The sequence below is a fragment of the Pygoscelis adeliae genome, unplaced genomic scaffold, assembly GCF_000699105.1.
Source record: "Pygoscelis adeliae isolate BGI_AS28 unplaced genomic scaffold, ASM69910v1 Scaffold130, whole genome shotgun sequence".
Lineage (NCBI taxonomy): Eukaryota > Metazoa > Chordata > Aves > Sphenisciformes > Spheniscidae > Pygoscelis > Pygoscelis adeliae.
This window is the reverse complement of record NW_008824031.1, coordinates 577,966-590,430: the sequence shown is the minus strand read 5'-3', so window position 1 is coordinate 590,430 and position 12,465 is coordinate 577,966. Positions and strand designations below refer to the sequence as shown.

The 12,465-nt window shown below is 39.8% G+C and overlaps 1 protein-coding gene across 1 annotated transcript; it reads left to right on the top strand.

The window, feature by feature from the left end:
- The first annotated feature begins 417 nt into the window (after positions 1–417).
- LOC103919951 (chromosome unknown open reading frame, human C14orf79) lies at positions 418–10,890 on the top strand. The gene is made up of 6 exons (XM_009327556.1): positions 418–494; positions 792–1,472; positions 5,030–5,178; positions 6,701–6,830; positions 8,663–8,776; positions 10,254–10,890. The coding sequence occupies exons 2-6, from the start codon at positions 1,014–1,016 to the stop codon at positions 10,419–10,421; spliced, it is 1,020 nt and encodes a 339-aa protein (XP_009325831.1). The 5' UTR covers positions 418–494; positions 792–1,013; the 3' UTR covers positions 10,422–10,890.
- The last annotated feature ends 1,575 nt before the right edge of the window (positions 10,891–12,465 follow it).

The following is a 12,465-nucleotide window of genomic DNA, read 5'->3' as shown; positions in this document are numbered from 1 at the left end:
GCCGTGTCCTCCGAGCCCCGCGGCGGCGGGGCCACCCTCCAAAGCCCAGCGCTGTGCTGCGGGCCGGCCAGGGTCCGGCCGGCCCTGTGCCGCCTTCGAGGTGAACCTGGGGAAAAAAACCCCGAGATTCGTTCTGTCTGCTAAGCGCAGGAAATACCTAATAGCGGCCAGTCTTTCAGGCACGGGTTTAGTGCAGCTCCTAACCCGCCCCCCAAAACAGCGTGTCACTCGGAAAAATGCTTGAGGAGATGCGATTAATCTGAAATGATAAATGCAGTATTGCCGGTATAACTTGCAGATGCCAGACTGAACTTACTAAATCTGTCTTAATTGCTTGAATAGTTGGAAGCACTGTATTTTTCACAGGATTAAACGGCCAGTTCCCGTGTCGCTGCAAGTCACGTTCACCTCTTCAGTAATCTTTTGGACGGGGGAAGCCCGTGCAAACAAAAAGAGCGCTGTTCGATGGATGAAATAGTTACAGAAATTATGTAGTAAGTGTTGGATATTATCTATAATTATTTCAGTTTGCCTCCTGTATACTCAACTAATATCCAACATCTTCTGTTAAGTGTTTTCTGAATACTGTTCACTAACTTAATGGGTTGCTTGTGGTGTGGGCAGATAGTTAAAATTTTAAATAATTTTGCCTACAGCGATTTTCAGTTGTATAACACCGGCATGTGTTTATTTTAACCTGAGCATTCTTTCTCCTGCCTTATCAGCTATCTTTCTTTATTCCTACGCAGCCCTTATCATAGAAGTATTTATTTATAATTCTTTCTTTGCAGGCTGATATCCTACACAGAAAGTGAGACTGAATAACATGCACATGCTGATTACTGGAGGGGAGGCTGAAGGACATCCTGTTTTGATTTAGCAGTGTTATTACTCTTTGGGGTGAAATGAAGAATTTGATTCTGTTTTGGAAATACTCAGATTTCTAATGCAACTGAACTTCAGTAGCGGTTTTGCAGTACAGATTTCAACAAACGAATTTTTCTTAAACAAAGATGCAGAACCTGTCACTAGTAGAAAATCTTACTAATACCGACACATCGCACCGGATGTCTCTAAAAGACCTCGCAGTTGAAGTAGGTGGTACGTCTCTCGATGAAAGTGACTGTAACTCGAATGAAAGAACAAATAATGAAGAAATTATTAATCTTGAAGTAATGCAGCAAAGCCTCCCTGGAGTACATAGCAAAGGGAGAAGTTGTGAGGGATTTTCCGAGAGCAGCTGTAGTACCTTAGAACCCACAGGTTCCTGGGGTGATTTTGAAGGCTTCAGGGAGTCCTTAGACAAATCGGAGAGATTCAGTCATAATCTTGAAGTTTTGGTGAAGTCAACGAAAACTTCTAGAGCCAATACGGACTTAAGCAGCGGACGTTGTAGAGCTTCTGCTGGTCACTTTTGTTCTGAGCCACCTCTGCACAGTGGGATACAGGAGGCTTGGAGCTCTCTAAATGAGGTATGTGCTAATAGTAAACCAAAGGCCAGAAATGTTTGTGTTGCTGCTTCCTACATCTCAAGATTTGTACCTGAATTTCTTCTCTATAGAGGATAATGCTGTACAGGGAGAGAAACTGTCAAGCTGCTTTGCAGCTAACTCAAGTGGAACGAAAGCGACTTCTTTACAGTGTTTGACAAATACTTAAGTTATCCTGCTTGAGAGCTTTAAAGAATGTAATGCACTACTTCGCTTCTGGACGCTAGAAATAAGTAAGCACGTAGAAACGATGAACCTTGCCCTGAAGCACATGCGATTTAAAAGCTAGACAAGAACCAACATAGGAAACAAAAAATCGGGAAGGTGGGTAACAAAACCAGGGTGGACAAAAATTCTGTGAGCTGCCTGCAGGCTTATTGAAGTAAACCAACATAAAATTGAGTTAGAAATCGGCAAAAACAGTAACTTTTGTTATTTAATATACTGCCTGAATAATCCAGCAGTCTTAGAATTGGAATTTTAGACTGATTGTGGGTGGAAGTTAATGGCACAAAAAATTGAATAGAAATAATTTAATGTCACTCATCTTCTAGCATAGGATGTTACATTCTCTCATACAATGTTAGAACTAATAATCTGAATAAATAATATGATGTGCCCTTATCGGCACAGAAAAAAAAAGGTTCCGGTTAAGGGTTATACCTTGTTGCAATGAATGTGTTTCCATGTTTGCCAAACATGCATCAGCAAAGTGAAGCACAATAACAAAAGGAAAATAAGAATGTACAACTACAAAACACCCTCAGTCTTACTACTTTTATCCTAAATTAAAACATTTCAAAAAAGAGAGCAATCGACTAAGACTTCCATGGAGTTAATCAGTAGCAGTAATAGCTTACTGTTTGTAGTCTGTTGGTTGAGTTTTAGTATGCGTCGGGAACTGAGGGTTTTCTGGAGACAGGCTTTCTTGTCCTTGCCTGGGAACTTTACCTGTTGAATAGGTATTACTAGGGAAAGCGTAAAGATACATGTGGGGTAAGCTGTCCAGCACTGATAGAGTGGAGATCACAAGATACCTGGTTATTGGTATGCATAAATAGAGAATTTAAATTCTTCGTAATGCTGGAAATTGGGGACAAGAAGTCTTATGCTGAAAAAAGAGAGTAAGTAATGACTGGAGCTGAAATAGAATACAGCAGATTGTTTGGTTTCTTTCCAAAAGCAGTAGATCTTACTCTTACTGAAGCCTTTGCTTTATTTTTGCATTTATTAAAGGCAAAAGAAAATGTCCGGTACGAGCTAAGTAAGTTAACCATGCCTAGAGTTTCAAGTTGTCTTTTCTTGTCTCAGGGTAGAGAAGCAGCTGCAGAGCTGTTTGAGATTTCTTTGGGTGTAGAACATACATGTAGCTTGGCCTTCATCCCTGTGCATTTTGTATTGTTTGTTTGAGATCATAAACTCTTCAGGTTGGAGCTCTGTCTTCTGTACAGTCAATAGAAAAAAGTCCAGGTAGGTTGGAAGGGACCTCTCGTCTGAGGTCAGAGGTCTGACCTTCAATATCTAATGCTTCAGTTAATTAAACAATGTCAGCCTGGAGCAGAATCATGTATTTTAAGGTGAAAACAATCACTAATTTCCTTGCAGTAGCTGGATACTTTGCCTACATGATTGAATAACTTCAAGGATTTTTCACGTGTTCTTTAAATACTGGCCACTGGTGAGAGGGACTAGTGCACTTGCTTAGGCACTAGGGTATTCTGATATAATGGGATACAGAGGATTTGTTCAAAAAGCACGGATGTGAAATTTGTGCCTTCATATTTTTATAATCAGTACGAAGCTACAACGTAAATGAAAATATACTAAAATTTTATTTTAGAAACACCCACTGAAGTAGACAGTATTAAAGATAACACAAAAAAACCTTGCGTTTTTCCTGTATGTTGGGCTTTTCATCCGGCTTGGCTAAACTGTAAGCCAGTGACTTGTATGCATGTGGGAGTAACATGACAGGCTCCAAGAAGACGTTACCAACAAGGCAGGCCTGGCCTTCCCTTAATTCACAGTTCTGTGGCTGTAATTTCCCCCCACCCCAAAGACAAGAGCAGCTGCCTGACTTTTCCTTAGCTCCTGTCCCATTCAGGGCTCGATACCTACTTGGAGGGTTTTTTTCCTGGGCAGTGACTCTCCATGTATGCTTTAGCACGTGTGCTTTCATGGAATTGTGCTCCTCAAACATCTTTCTCCTCCATATAGTATCCCTGTTGTAAGTTAAGTCTACTGAAATAATTTACAGATCGATTTAAAGTATTATGACACTTTGGGCAAGATTCAAAGGATTTTACCGGGGAGACTTTGAATGTCCCGGCAGTCGCCCTTCAGGACAGGCAGTTTAGCAAGGTCTTACTTCAGGAGGGAGCAGCGTGGGGCACAAATTCTATTTCTGGAAGGATGCTCAGAAGTACAGAAGCCGCCTACCAGCTCTGTTGATTTTTGCCCACTCACCGATTAGATTAAATCCATACTCTCTCAATATTCACTGCATTCGTCTGAGTTCTATATAATGAAACTGTGGAAATACCTCAATTTATTTCAGCTGTTTGAGTTACGATTCAATGAAACTGTCAAAATATGGAGTATCCATACTTATGTTTTTCAGATCAAATTGTTGATTGCTAGGCAAAGAAAACAAACTGACTGGTTTCATTCTCTAGTTTCCACACAACGTTGCTGCTCCTGGATTGCAGTCCCTCTGCAGGGTGTTGAAGTCAATTAATTGCTTTGATTTAGAGAATTGCAGTAATTCCTTCTTTGAAAGAATAAAAGGGCAAAGCTTCTGGACCAGATGGCGTGATAACATCCCTTTAGGATAGGATGTAAATTATGCACATTTTTCCTTGTATATGTATTTCTTAGTCTTCAGATAAGCCTGTTACTTCCAGTAGGCCTGTTTGCATGAGTTTGGATCACTCGTGGCTATGTTCAGTCCTCCAAACATCCCCCTCGTCGCTGCTGGAGGAGGAACAAGTATGTAAATCTGGCTCTGATTTTTAACATAAGCTGGAAAAAGTTTGGTGCAAGTACAAGGATATAGAGACATACTGACCCCAGCATTTATGCAGACTTACACAGTGCAAGTATTTATTGGTAACTACAGCATTTAGTAGTTACGTTACATTTGGCTGAATTAGGTGTGTTCGAATACTACATTAGCAAAACAAGCTTTGGAGTTGATGTATATACATCAGTTTTGACCTGGTCTGAATTAGCTGAGCAGAAGAAGGAGCCTTGAGTGCTAATAGGCAAACCTATTTGCAGTCTGTAACTTAGTAGCTGGGAAGCTAGAGACTAAGGTTCATCAGAATCTCTTGGACTCTTGCTTCTCCTCCTCTAATTCTAGGTAAATACTCAAAACACTGAACTATGGGGTCAGTCCCTCTGTGCCATTAATATTAATACAAATTTTTAAAACAGTCAATAATACAATCTCTGAAAAGATTGTAGTCTTTGGACTAGGTCCTTCATGAACTGTGGGGATGGCCTGTATAGCATATGTAATAAAACTCTGTTTTTTCTAGGCAAACCACAGCTATGAGGATATATTTAAGTTGGGCTTTCCAGAAGTCTTTGTATCACAGTCCAGAGAGAGCATAAGAAGCTTAGATCAAGTACTTGATACAAATAATGAAGATGTTGGGATTCCTGAACTTACGAAGAATCAACTTTGGTAATGAGTTTAGATCAATGGTTTAAAAAAAAAAAAAAAAAAAAAAATTAAAAAGTCCCTCACCAATTACACCATTTATTTCATAATTTAAAAATCAGTGGTACTCGCAGGTGAACTTGAAAATCCTTTTAATCACTATGCTCTTCAGCATATAGATCTTGCCAATTTTGTATTGTGTTGTTAAAGGAAATGGATTGTGTTTTAGCCATTGGAAAACAAGGAAGGGAATATATCAAAATTACAAATTCCTGCTTAGGGTTTTTCCTGCTGTTGGTGTGCCGCCTTATGACTAAGCCTCTGGAATGCCAGAACACCCAACAGGCAGCCTGTTCTTCCTGTTCGGTTGTCCTTTCTTTACGACACACCTGACTTATTTCTCCATCATCTGAGGCAGGAGCATTGCTGCTGCTTCTGCTGACAACCCCCTTGCCTTTTTTTTTTTTTTCTCCCTCCCCAATTTTCCCAGGTGGTGACTTCCTCGTGTTTAACCAGATGTGCTTCAGAATCTGTGGCGCATCTGGCTTCTTTCCTGGGGTTATGTTAATAGCAATTAGTATCGTTAACTTAGCTTTCTCATAAGACAGCTGGAACGCTTTTAGATTTGTTACATGTTTTTGAAGGATCAGCAGCTTCTGAGCAGTATTGTAGTTACTGAACAATATTGTAGTTATTTTTGCGTACATCTGAGGCTTTGTTATCTAGAAAGCTGGGTCAGACCATACTTTGGAAATGTCAGAAGACTCACAAGAAATATAGTTAAAACATTTAATGTGGGCATCCTTTTGGCAAGTTCCTTGTATACGTGTTATATTTTAATCAGCCGCAAAGTTGTGGAGAAACATGATATATATGTAAAAGGGACTGTAGTATTATAGCAGAGTACTGACTACAGACAACAAAGCCCTGATCTACTGTGGTGAATAACTAAGATTCATCCTGTACTAAGCAGAAAGCAACTGGATTTATATAGGATGAATGCAAAGTAAGAACCCGAAGTACTATGTAGAGGGAACTCTTTAATTCTCTCTGTTTCAGGAGTGTGTGCCTTTGGCTTGTTTTGTAGTACCTCTGTGTCCAGAGCAGATGCAGGTCACCCACGTGAGCAGCAGGCTGCTGCAGTGGAGGAGCATGACTGATAGGAAGGAGAAAGGTTTGAGAGACAGAAAATGCGAAGTGCAGAATTAATAGGGCTGAACTCTACCCACATTTCACAGAAGCGATGGAATAATCCGAGCTGTTGGCATATAACAATCTCTGAAATATGCTTCTAATGCGCTTCTTATCTAAGAAGCCCAAACATACAGTTATGTTGACTTAACTGTTTCCGTTAATTGTCATGCAAGCTTATTAGTACATTGGGTTGATAGTTTGAACAAATGTAGAAATAGTTTTAAGACAAGTTGCTTTTTAGATCAAGGTAAGCTAGTACACGACTATATGTAGTGAAAATAACTAAGTTATATACATCTACTGGGAACTTTGTACACCTTATAACAACCTCAGATTGTGTTTTCTTTCCTAGCATTGATTCTGGAAACATATGGAGAACGCTTAGAGACTTTGATAATACCCCCAGCTTAAGACATCCCTGGAGTAAATCTCATTGCCAAGAAAACCTCTTGAGTGTTCTTGGAATAGATGCAAATCAAAAGGTAATTGAAAAACGGTTTGCTAGTATGCCAGTATAAACACTTGGTTATGAATCTGATTTTCTGTAAGCTATACATGCTTGAGGAACTAGATCTGGGTGAGTCATAAGGTTTTTATACAGAGAGCCTTTTAAAATGATAGTCTAGTGTTTTCTCATCATTATGTGTGTAAGTAACTATGAAATTGCGCAGGATCAAATTTTGATCGTCTTTACATTGAAGTCTCCATTATGTAGCGCCCTGTTGCACTAGGGGGTTGTCGTGGTTTAACCTCAGTCGGCAACTAAGCACCATGCAGCCGCTCGCTCACTCCCCCCCTCCCCCTGGTGGGATGGGGGAGAGAATTGGAAAAGCACAAGTGAGAAAAACGCGTGGGTTGAGATAAAAACAGTTTAATAATTGAAATAAAATGATAATAATAATATGATAATAATAATGCACAAAGCAAGTGATGCACAGTGCAATTGCTCACCACCCGCTGACCGATGCCCAGCCAGGCCCCGAGCAGCGGCCCCCCCAGCCAGCTTTCCCCAGTTTATGTACTGAGCATGACGTCACATGGTATGGAATGTCCCTTTGGCCAGTTTGGCTGCGCCCCCTCCCAGCTTCTTGTGCACCTCCAGCCTTCTCAGTCGGTAGAGCATGGGCAGCTGAAAAGTCCTTGGCCAGTGTAAGCACTACCTAGCAACAACTAAAACATCGGTGCCTTATCAACTTTGTTCCCATCCTAAATCCAACACACAGCACTGTACCAGCTACTAGGAAGGAAATTAACTCTATCCCTGCCGAAACCAGGACAGGGGTACGTTCAGCTTTAGCATAGATGGAAAATTAGCTTTCAGATGTGTGTGTGGTAAGATGGTTTTCTTTTTTGCTCAGAGTATGAGAAAATTGTTAGCCTCTAATATCTTTCCATTAAGTGAAAATCGGATTTGAATCAGAGAGGCTGTTAAAGTAATTACTGGATGTTTTTACTGTATACGAACTGAAAGTGTGTTCCACTTCCCTTTTCCTCAGATTATTCTATCTGTTTTTGCAAGGCTTGAGGGAGAGGAGTATGTTTTAATTGAATCGAGAACAAACCAACAATATTGAAAGATCTCAAAAAGAAATGTCTCTGTTCAATCGCTTGTTTTGAGAAGATAGGGCTATCAGAGATGGCTTAGCATTCAACATAGTTATTTAGTTGGGGTGAATTAGTCGCTTGTTTTCAGAAGTAACTGTTTCAACTGATAATTTGATTGCTGAAGCATGAGGGGTGAGGTGCTACATTCAGTTTTCATGTTATGGACATATTGGACCTTTCATGCAAGTTACATACAAACAGAATGACCGTGCTGAAGGTATACGACCTATTCTGCACTTGAAAGTCACTTTTATAGAACTGTCACTTAACAGGAGAGAATGGGTGACGTTTCCCCAACATAGTTCAACTCCCCTTCTATTCCTTTCTTGCCCATAAATACACCATCATTAAATCAATGCACAGAAAGCTTAAACTTATGTCATTACTTCTTTTCTGTTACTGGAAAATTGTATTGCTTATCAATACTGATGATGATGTATTTCTCAGCTATTTTATGGTGTAGATTAGGGCTAATTTTAATTGGAAATGGCTTTTTTTAAAAATTTTAAGTCACAATTAGATTCATCTGCGTAGAACTTGTTTCGGCATAAAGTTGTTTTAATGCAAGGGGGGCACATGATAAATCAAAATACAGCTTCAGGAAATAAAATTTAGTGGTTATTGTTATTTGAGGGAAACTTCTCTTTAGGTTCTATGCTTTAAGATTAGATAGAAATTCATAGGGAAAATGTAAATTATGTTTTACTAGGACTTTTTGGAGAGCCGGGATGACATCTTTGAGGAATCAAATGTTAAAGGTAATGAGGACTTCAGATTTGATGGATTCAGTATTAATGACTGCAAAGCACTGATCCAGACCAGGGTAAGAATTGCTCTGGAAGTAAGTACTTCAGAGAGCCCCCGAGTGTCTTTCACGTGTTCCTCTGTGCTGTAGCCGGCTGTTCTAGCCTATGTCCTAATGCAATTGTTTGGTCCCGATATGATTGTTTGGAGGTGGAGTTGTTTTCTGCTCTTTGAAACCTGTCTGACAGCTTTAGAAAAGGTACAGTATAACGTACCAAAGGCAAAGCAACGTAATATGGGGGATACTGAAATGTCAGGTTATTCATTGCATAAGCTGGACTTTAGGCCAAATTACTTATTGGTTGAGAGAGAGCAGCGATATATAGAATCTAGTCAGGATGCTCTGATGACAGAGGAAGATCAGCGTGTCTGTAGAAGGATCACCACGTTGATCACTGAGAATGATAATTGTAACTCACTTCTAAAATATATGGTAAGGGAGACGTTAGAAGCAAAGCTGGTAGAGAAGAAATTGCATTCAAACCTGCATTTCAGATATTCAGAATGATTCAGATTTGGTTTGGTCAGTCAAGGAGGAAACAGGAGCTACTTAAGGAGGAAGGCAGAATTGATGTTGTAATTACAAGGATTTGAGAACATTACTGTTTTTAAGCTGTGTTACAAAAAATACAGAGAAATGAAATGGAAATACTTTGTTGCTAGTGCCTGTATGTCTTTGGTCAAACGGGCCTTAATAAGCTCTGTTTCTTTCTTGCTAAAGCAATGCAAGTTGGAAGGAAAATTCTGTCATTCCCCATTGCTTTAAAAAAAAAAAAATCAGTCACGTTCTGTTTTTAACAAAGTATTTTGGGTGAATATTCTTAACACAAGGTCCCTTCCTCAGCGGAGAATAAACTTGAGCAACTGTTGTTGCTGTGGAGATGCACAGTTTGAGGCACCCTTTCATTGCTGTGTTTTATTCTGTTTACTGCATTGGACAATGAAGATGTATAACCATTCCAGGAACCTTGTACATAAGAGGTGTTAGGCTGGAGAACTCAGAAAGAAAACCAAAAGAGACCGTCCAGCTTATTCCTTCATAATTCAGTTCTGCTTCCTTCAGTGAGTACGTGAGGGTGGGGTCACAGTAGCTGACACGTACTTGGAAATGTGTAAAATACAGACGCAGGGTTTAGGCAAAGGAGAGGTGGTTCAAGGTAGATGAAGAAGGAGTAAAAGTAAAAAGAATCACGATACAAAGTTAAGGTAAATGGACAGCATTTTTCTGGAGTAGCCTCTGAAAGGAACGAACAAGCCCTGCAGCTTGGTGCCTCAAAGTAAAGCTCGTTAGGAAATGTATGTTGCCATTTCTAATTTATAAGTAAGATAAATCATATAGTGAGATGTTTTCCTTTTATCTTCTTAGTTATGTCATTTTTTTTCTTATGCTAATTTTATTTTTAGGAAATATGTGTAAAAATTAGATTGAAATATGCTAAGTGATTAACTTACTGTAGGATGGAAAAAAATTAACTTAGTTTTCCTTTTTCACTCAGCTTTCTGTATCACCAGATTCCAGACATGGTCATCTCTTTACCTGCAATCTCTTTTTGAAAACCACATCGTCAGATGGAAACATGCAATATGTAACAATCCCAAGGAAGAAGCACATTTTTGCTGCACACAACCTAAAAATGAAATTTTTCAGTAGTGATGTTTGTTGAACCAAATGCACTTTTAAATCTTTTTTTTTTTTCTTTTTGAACTGAATGCAGTTTACCTTCATTTTGTTACTGGCTTGGTACTATAGACTACATATGTTCTTTAGGAAAGTGACATATTACTGTATATGAAGTACCTAAAGCCACATTATTAGAAGATATTTATCCTATTTAGTTGTGAAGTCAAAGGTGTAATTTTGTCCTGCTCAGTCTTGCTGCAGAGTCACGTTTCTTACAGTAAATCCAGCTGCAATCAGACTTTAAAGATACTCTGGTGGACTATATGACTGACCTTTCAGGCCTTAGTGCCTCTTTGATCAAAAACCTTGTTTCCCTGCCAAAATCTAAACACACCTCAGGTGTGTTGTAAAGTGTGCCTTGTCACCATCTCTCCTCGTATTTGGTCCAGTTTGGATCAGCTGAGAGCTGTTACTTTGCCACTGATGAACCTAATGGGATGAGCCTTCGACATCTGGTGGCTTTCACCGGGGTTTAGGAAAATAAAATTGTTTTTAACTTCTGTCTGGTAAAGCCTACTGTGGTAATATGGGTAGAGTCAGTGAAACGTGGCATTGGTTTCTAACTGAAATAAATCACCTTTCTGAAGCTGATTGTAACAGGACTTCTTAGATTCATTCAGCTACCAAACACTTACACCATGCACAACCGTGCTTGTTAAAAGTTTAACTGCGGTGTCGTTCAGGACTTGCACTGCTCAATGCTGCGAATTGCTGCCCTTCTAAAATTTTACAGTAACTATCATCAACTATGTTGCCCATCTTTGTGCATGCCTGAGTGCCAGAGGGGATGCACTTCACCATCATTCATACAGTCCATGGTTCTTCCTTGCCAACTGCAACACCTTTACTTACTCGTTGGTAATAACTTTTAAGCAAGTTACTAATCTATTTACTGCTTTGGCCATTCTGAATATGAGAATTTTATATGGCTTTTTATTTTAAAGAGTTGCTAAGCACCGCAACTGTCATTTTATGTGTTAAAAGCAGGGAACAAACTTGGATATTCCCAAACTAAGTCTGTTAATTATTTAATTATGTGCCTATTCTGTTAGAATTAAGCATACTGGCAGACTCCAACCCTTAATCTAGTAAACTGTTCAGCAGTGAAATTACAATTGCTATAATAATAACTTATAACTTCACTAATGTTTATGATACCTCAGTGCTGTTAGCGTAGGATAACCTGTGTATTGGTTAGTCGGTAAGTGGTAACAGGCCATTTGGAAAAGCGCTCTTTGGAAGGGGCGCAGCAGCTTCCCTGGCCGTAGAGGGAGTTCTGCAGTGCCAGACTGAAAACTCCGTGTGGATACAAGAGCAGGGTTAACTTCTTCACTTAACACTGGATTTGAATTAGTTTTCAATTTCCCTTGCTTTCGGAGCACTTAAACGTGTATTAAATAGGTTGTAGTCATAAACTCACAAAATCGCAAATTGCCACTAAATGATGAATGGATAGTTGAGGTTGGTAATAAACATTATTGAAATCAATTATAAGAATAAAGTCACATTTTTATGCTTTCAGACAAGCAGGGCGCTGCAGAGGGGCTCGAGAAGGCAACGTGTAGCATGTATGACACCGGCTGACGCACCAGACCCCAGAGGCCCTCTCTTTTCCTGGGCTTTCAAGTTTGCCTCTGCTTTGGCTAACGTGAGATGAACGTACCGAAGGATGTTTTGCACTGCTACCCCGGGAGAAGGGTGAATACATAACCTTTCCCTCACAGTAGCAAGTTTTACAGCCTTGTCCAAGGTACAGATTGGTGGAAAAATGGTTTCAGCCCTTTATGGTTCAGTGGGGAAAAAACTACTGGGGTTCCAAAGGTGATGGGCTCCACATTTCAGGTTTTTCTCTCTCGGACAGATGCTTTAGGCCACCTGTGCCCTTACTGCCTGTGAGCACTGGCTGCACAAGAGAGTGGAGAGACCTTTGGCTCCTGTCTTCAGCCTGAGATGAACAAGTTCATCTCTTCAAAGAAAAAGATGAGCAGTTTTGAAATTACCAAGTAATTAAATTCAGCTTCAAGGTT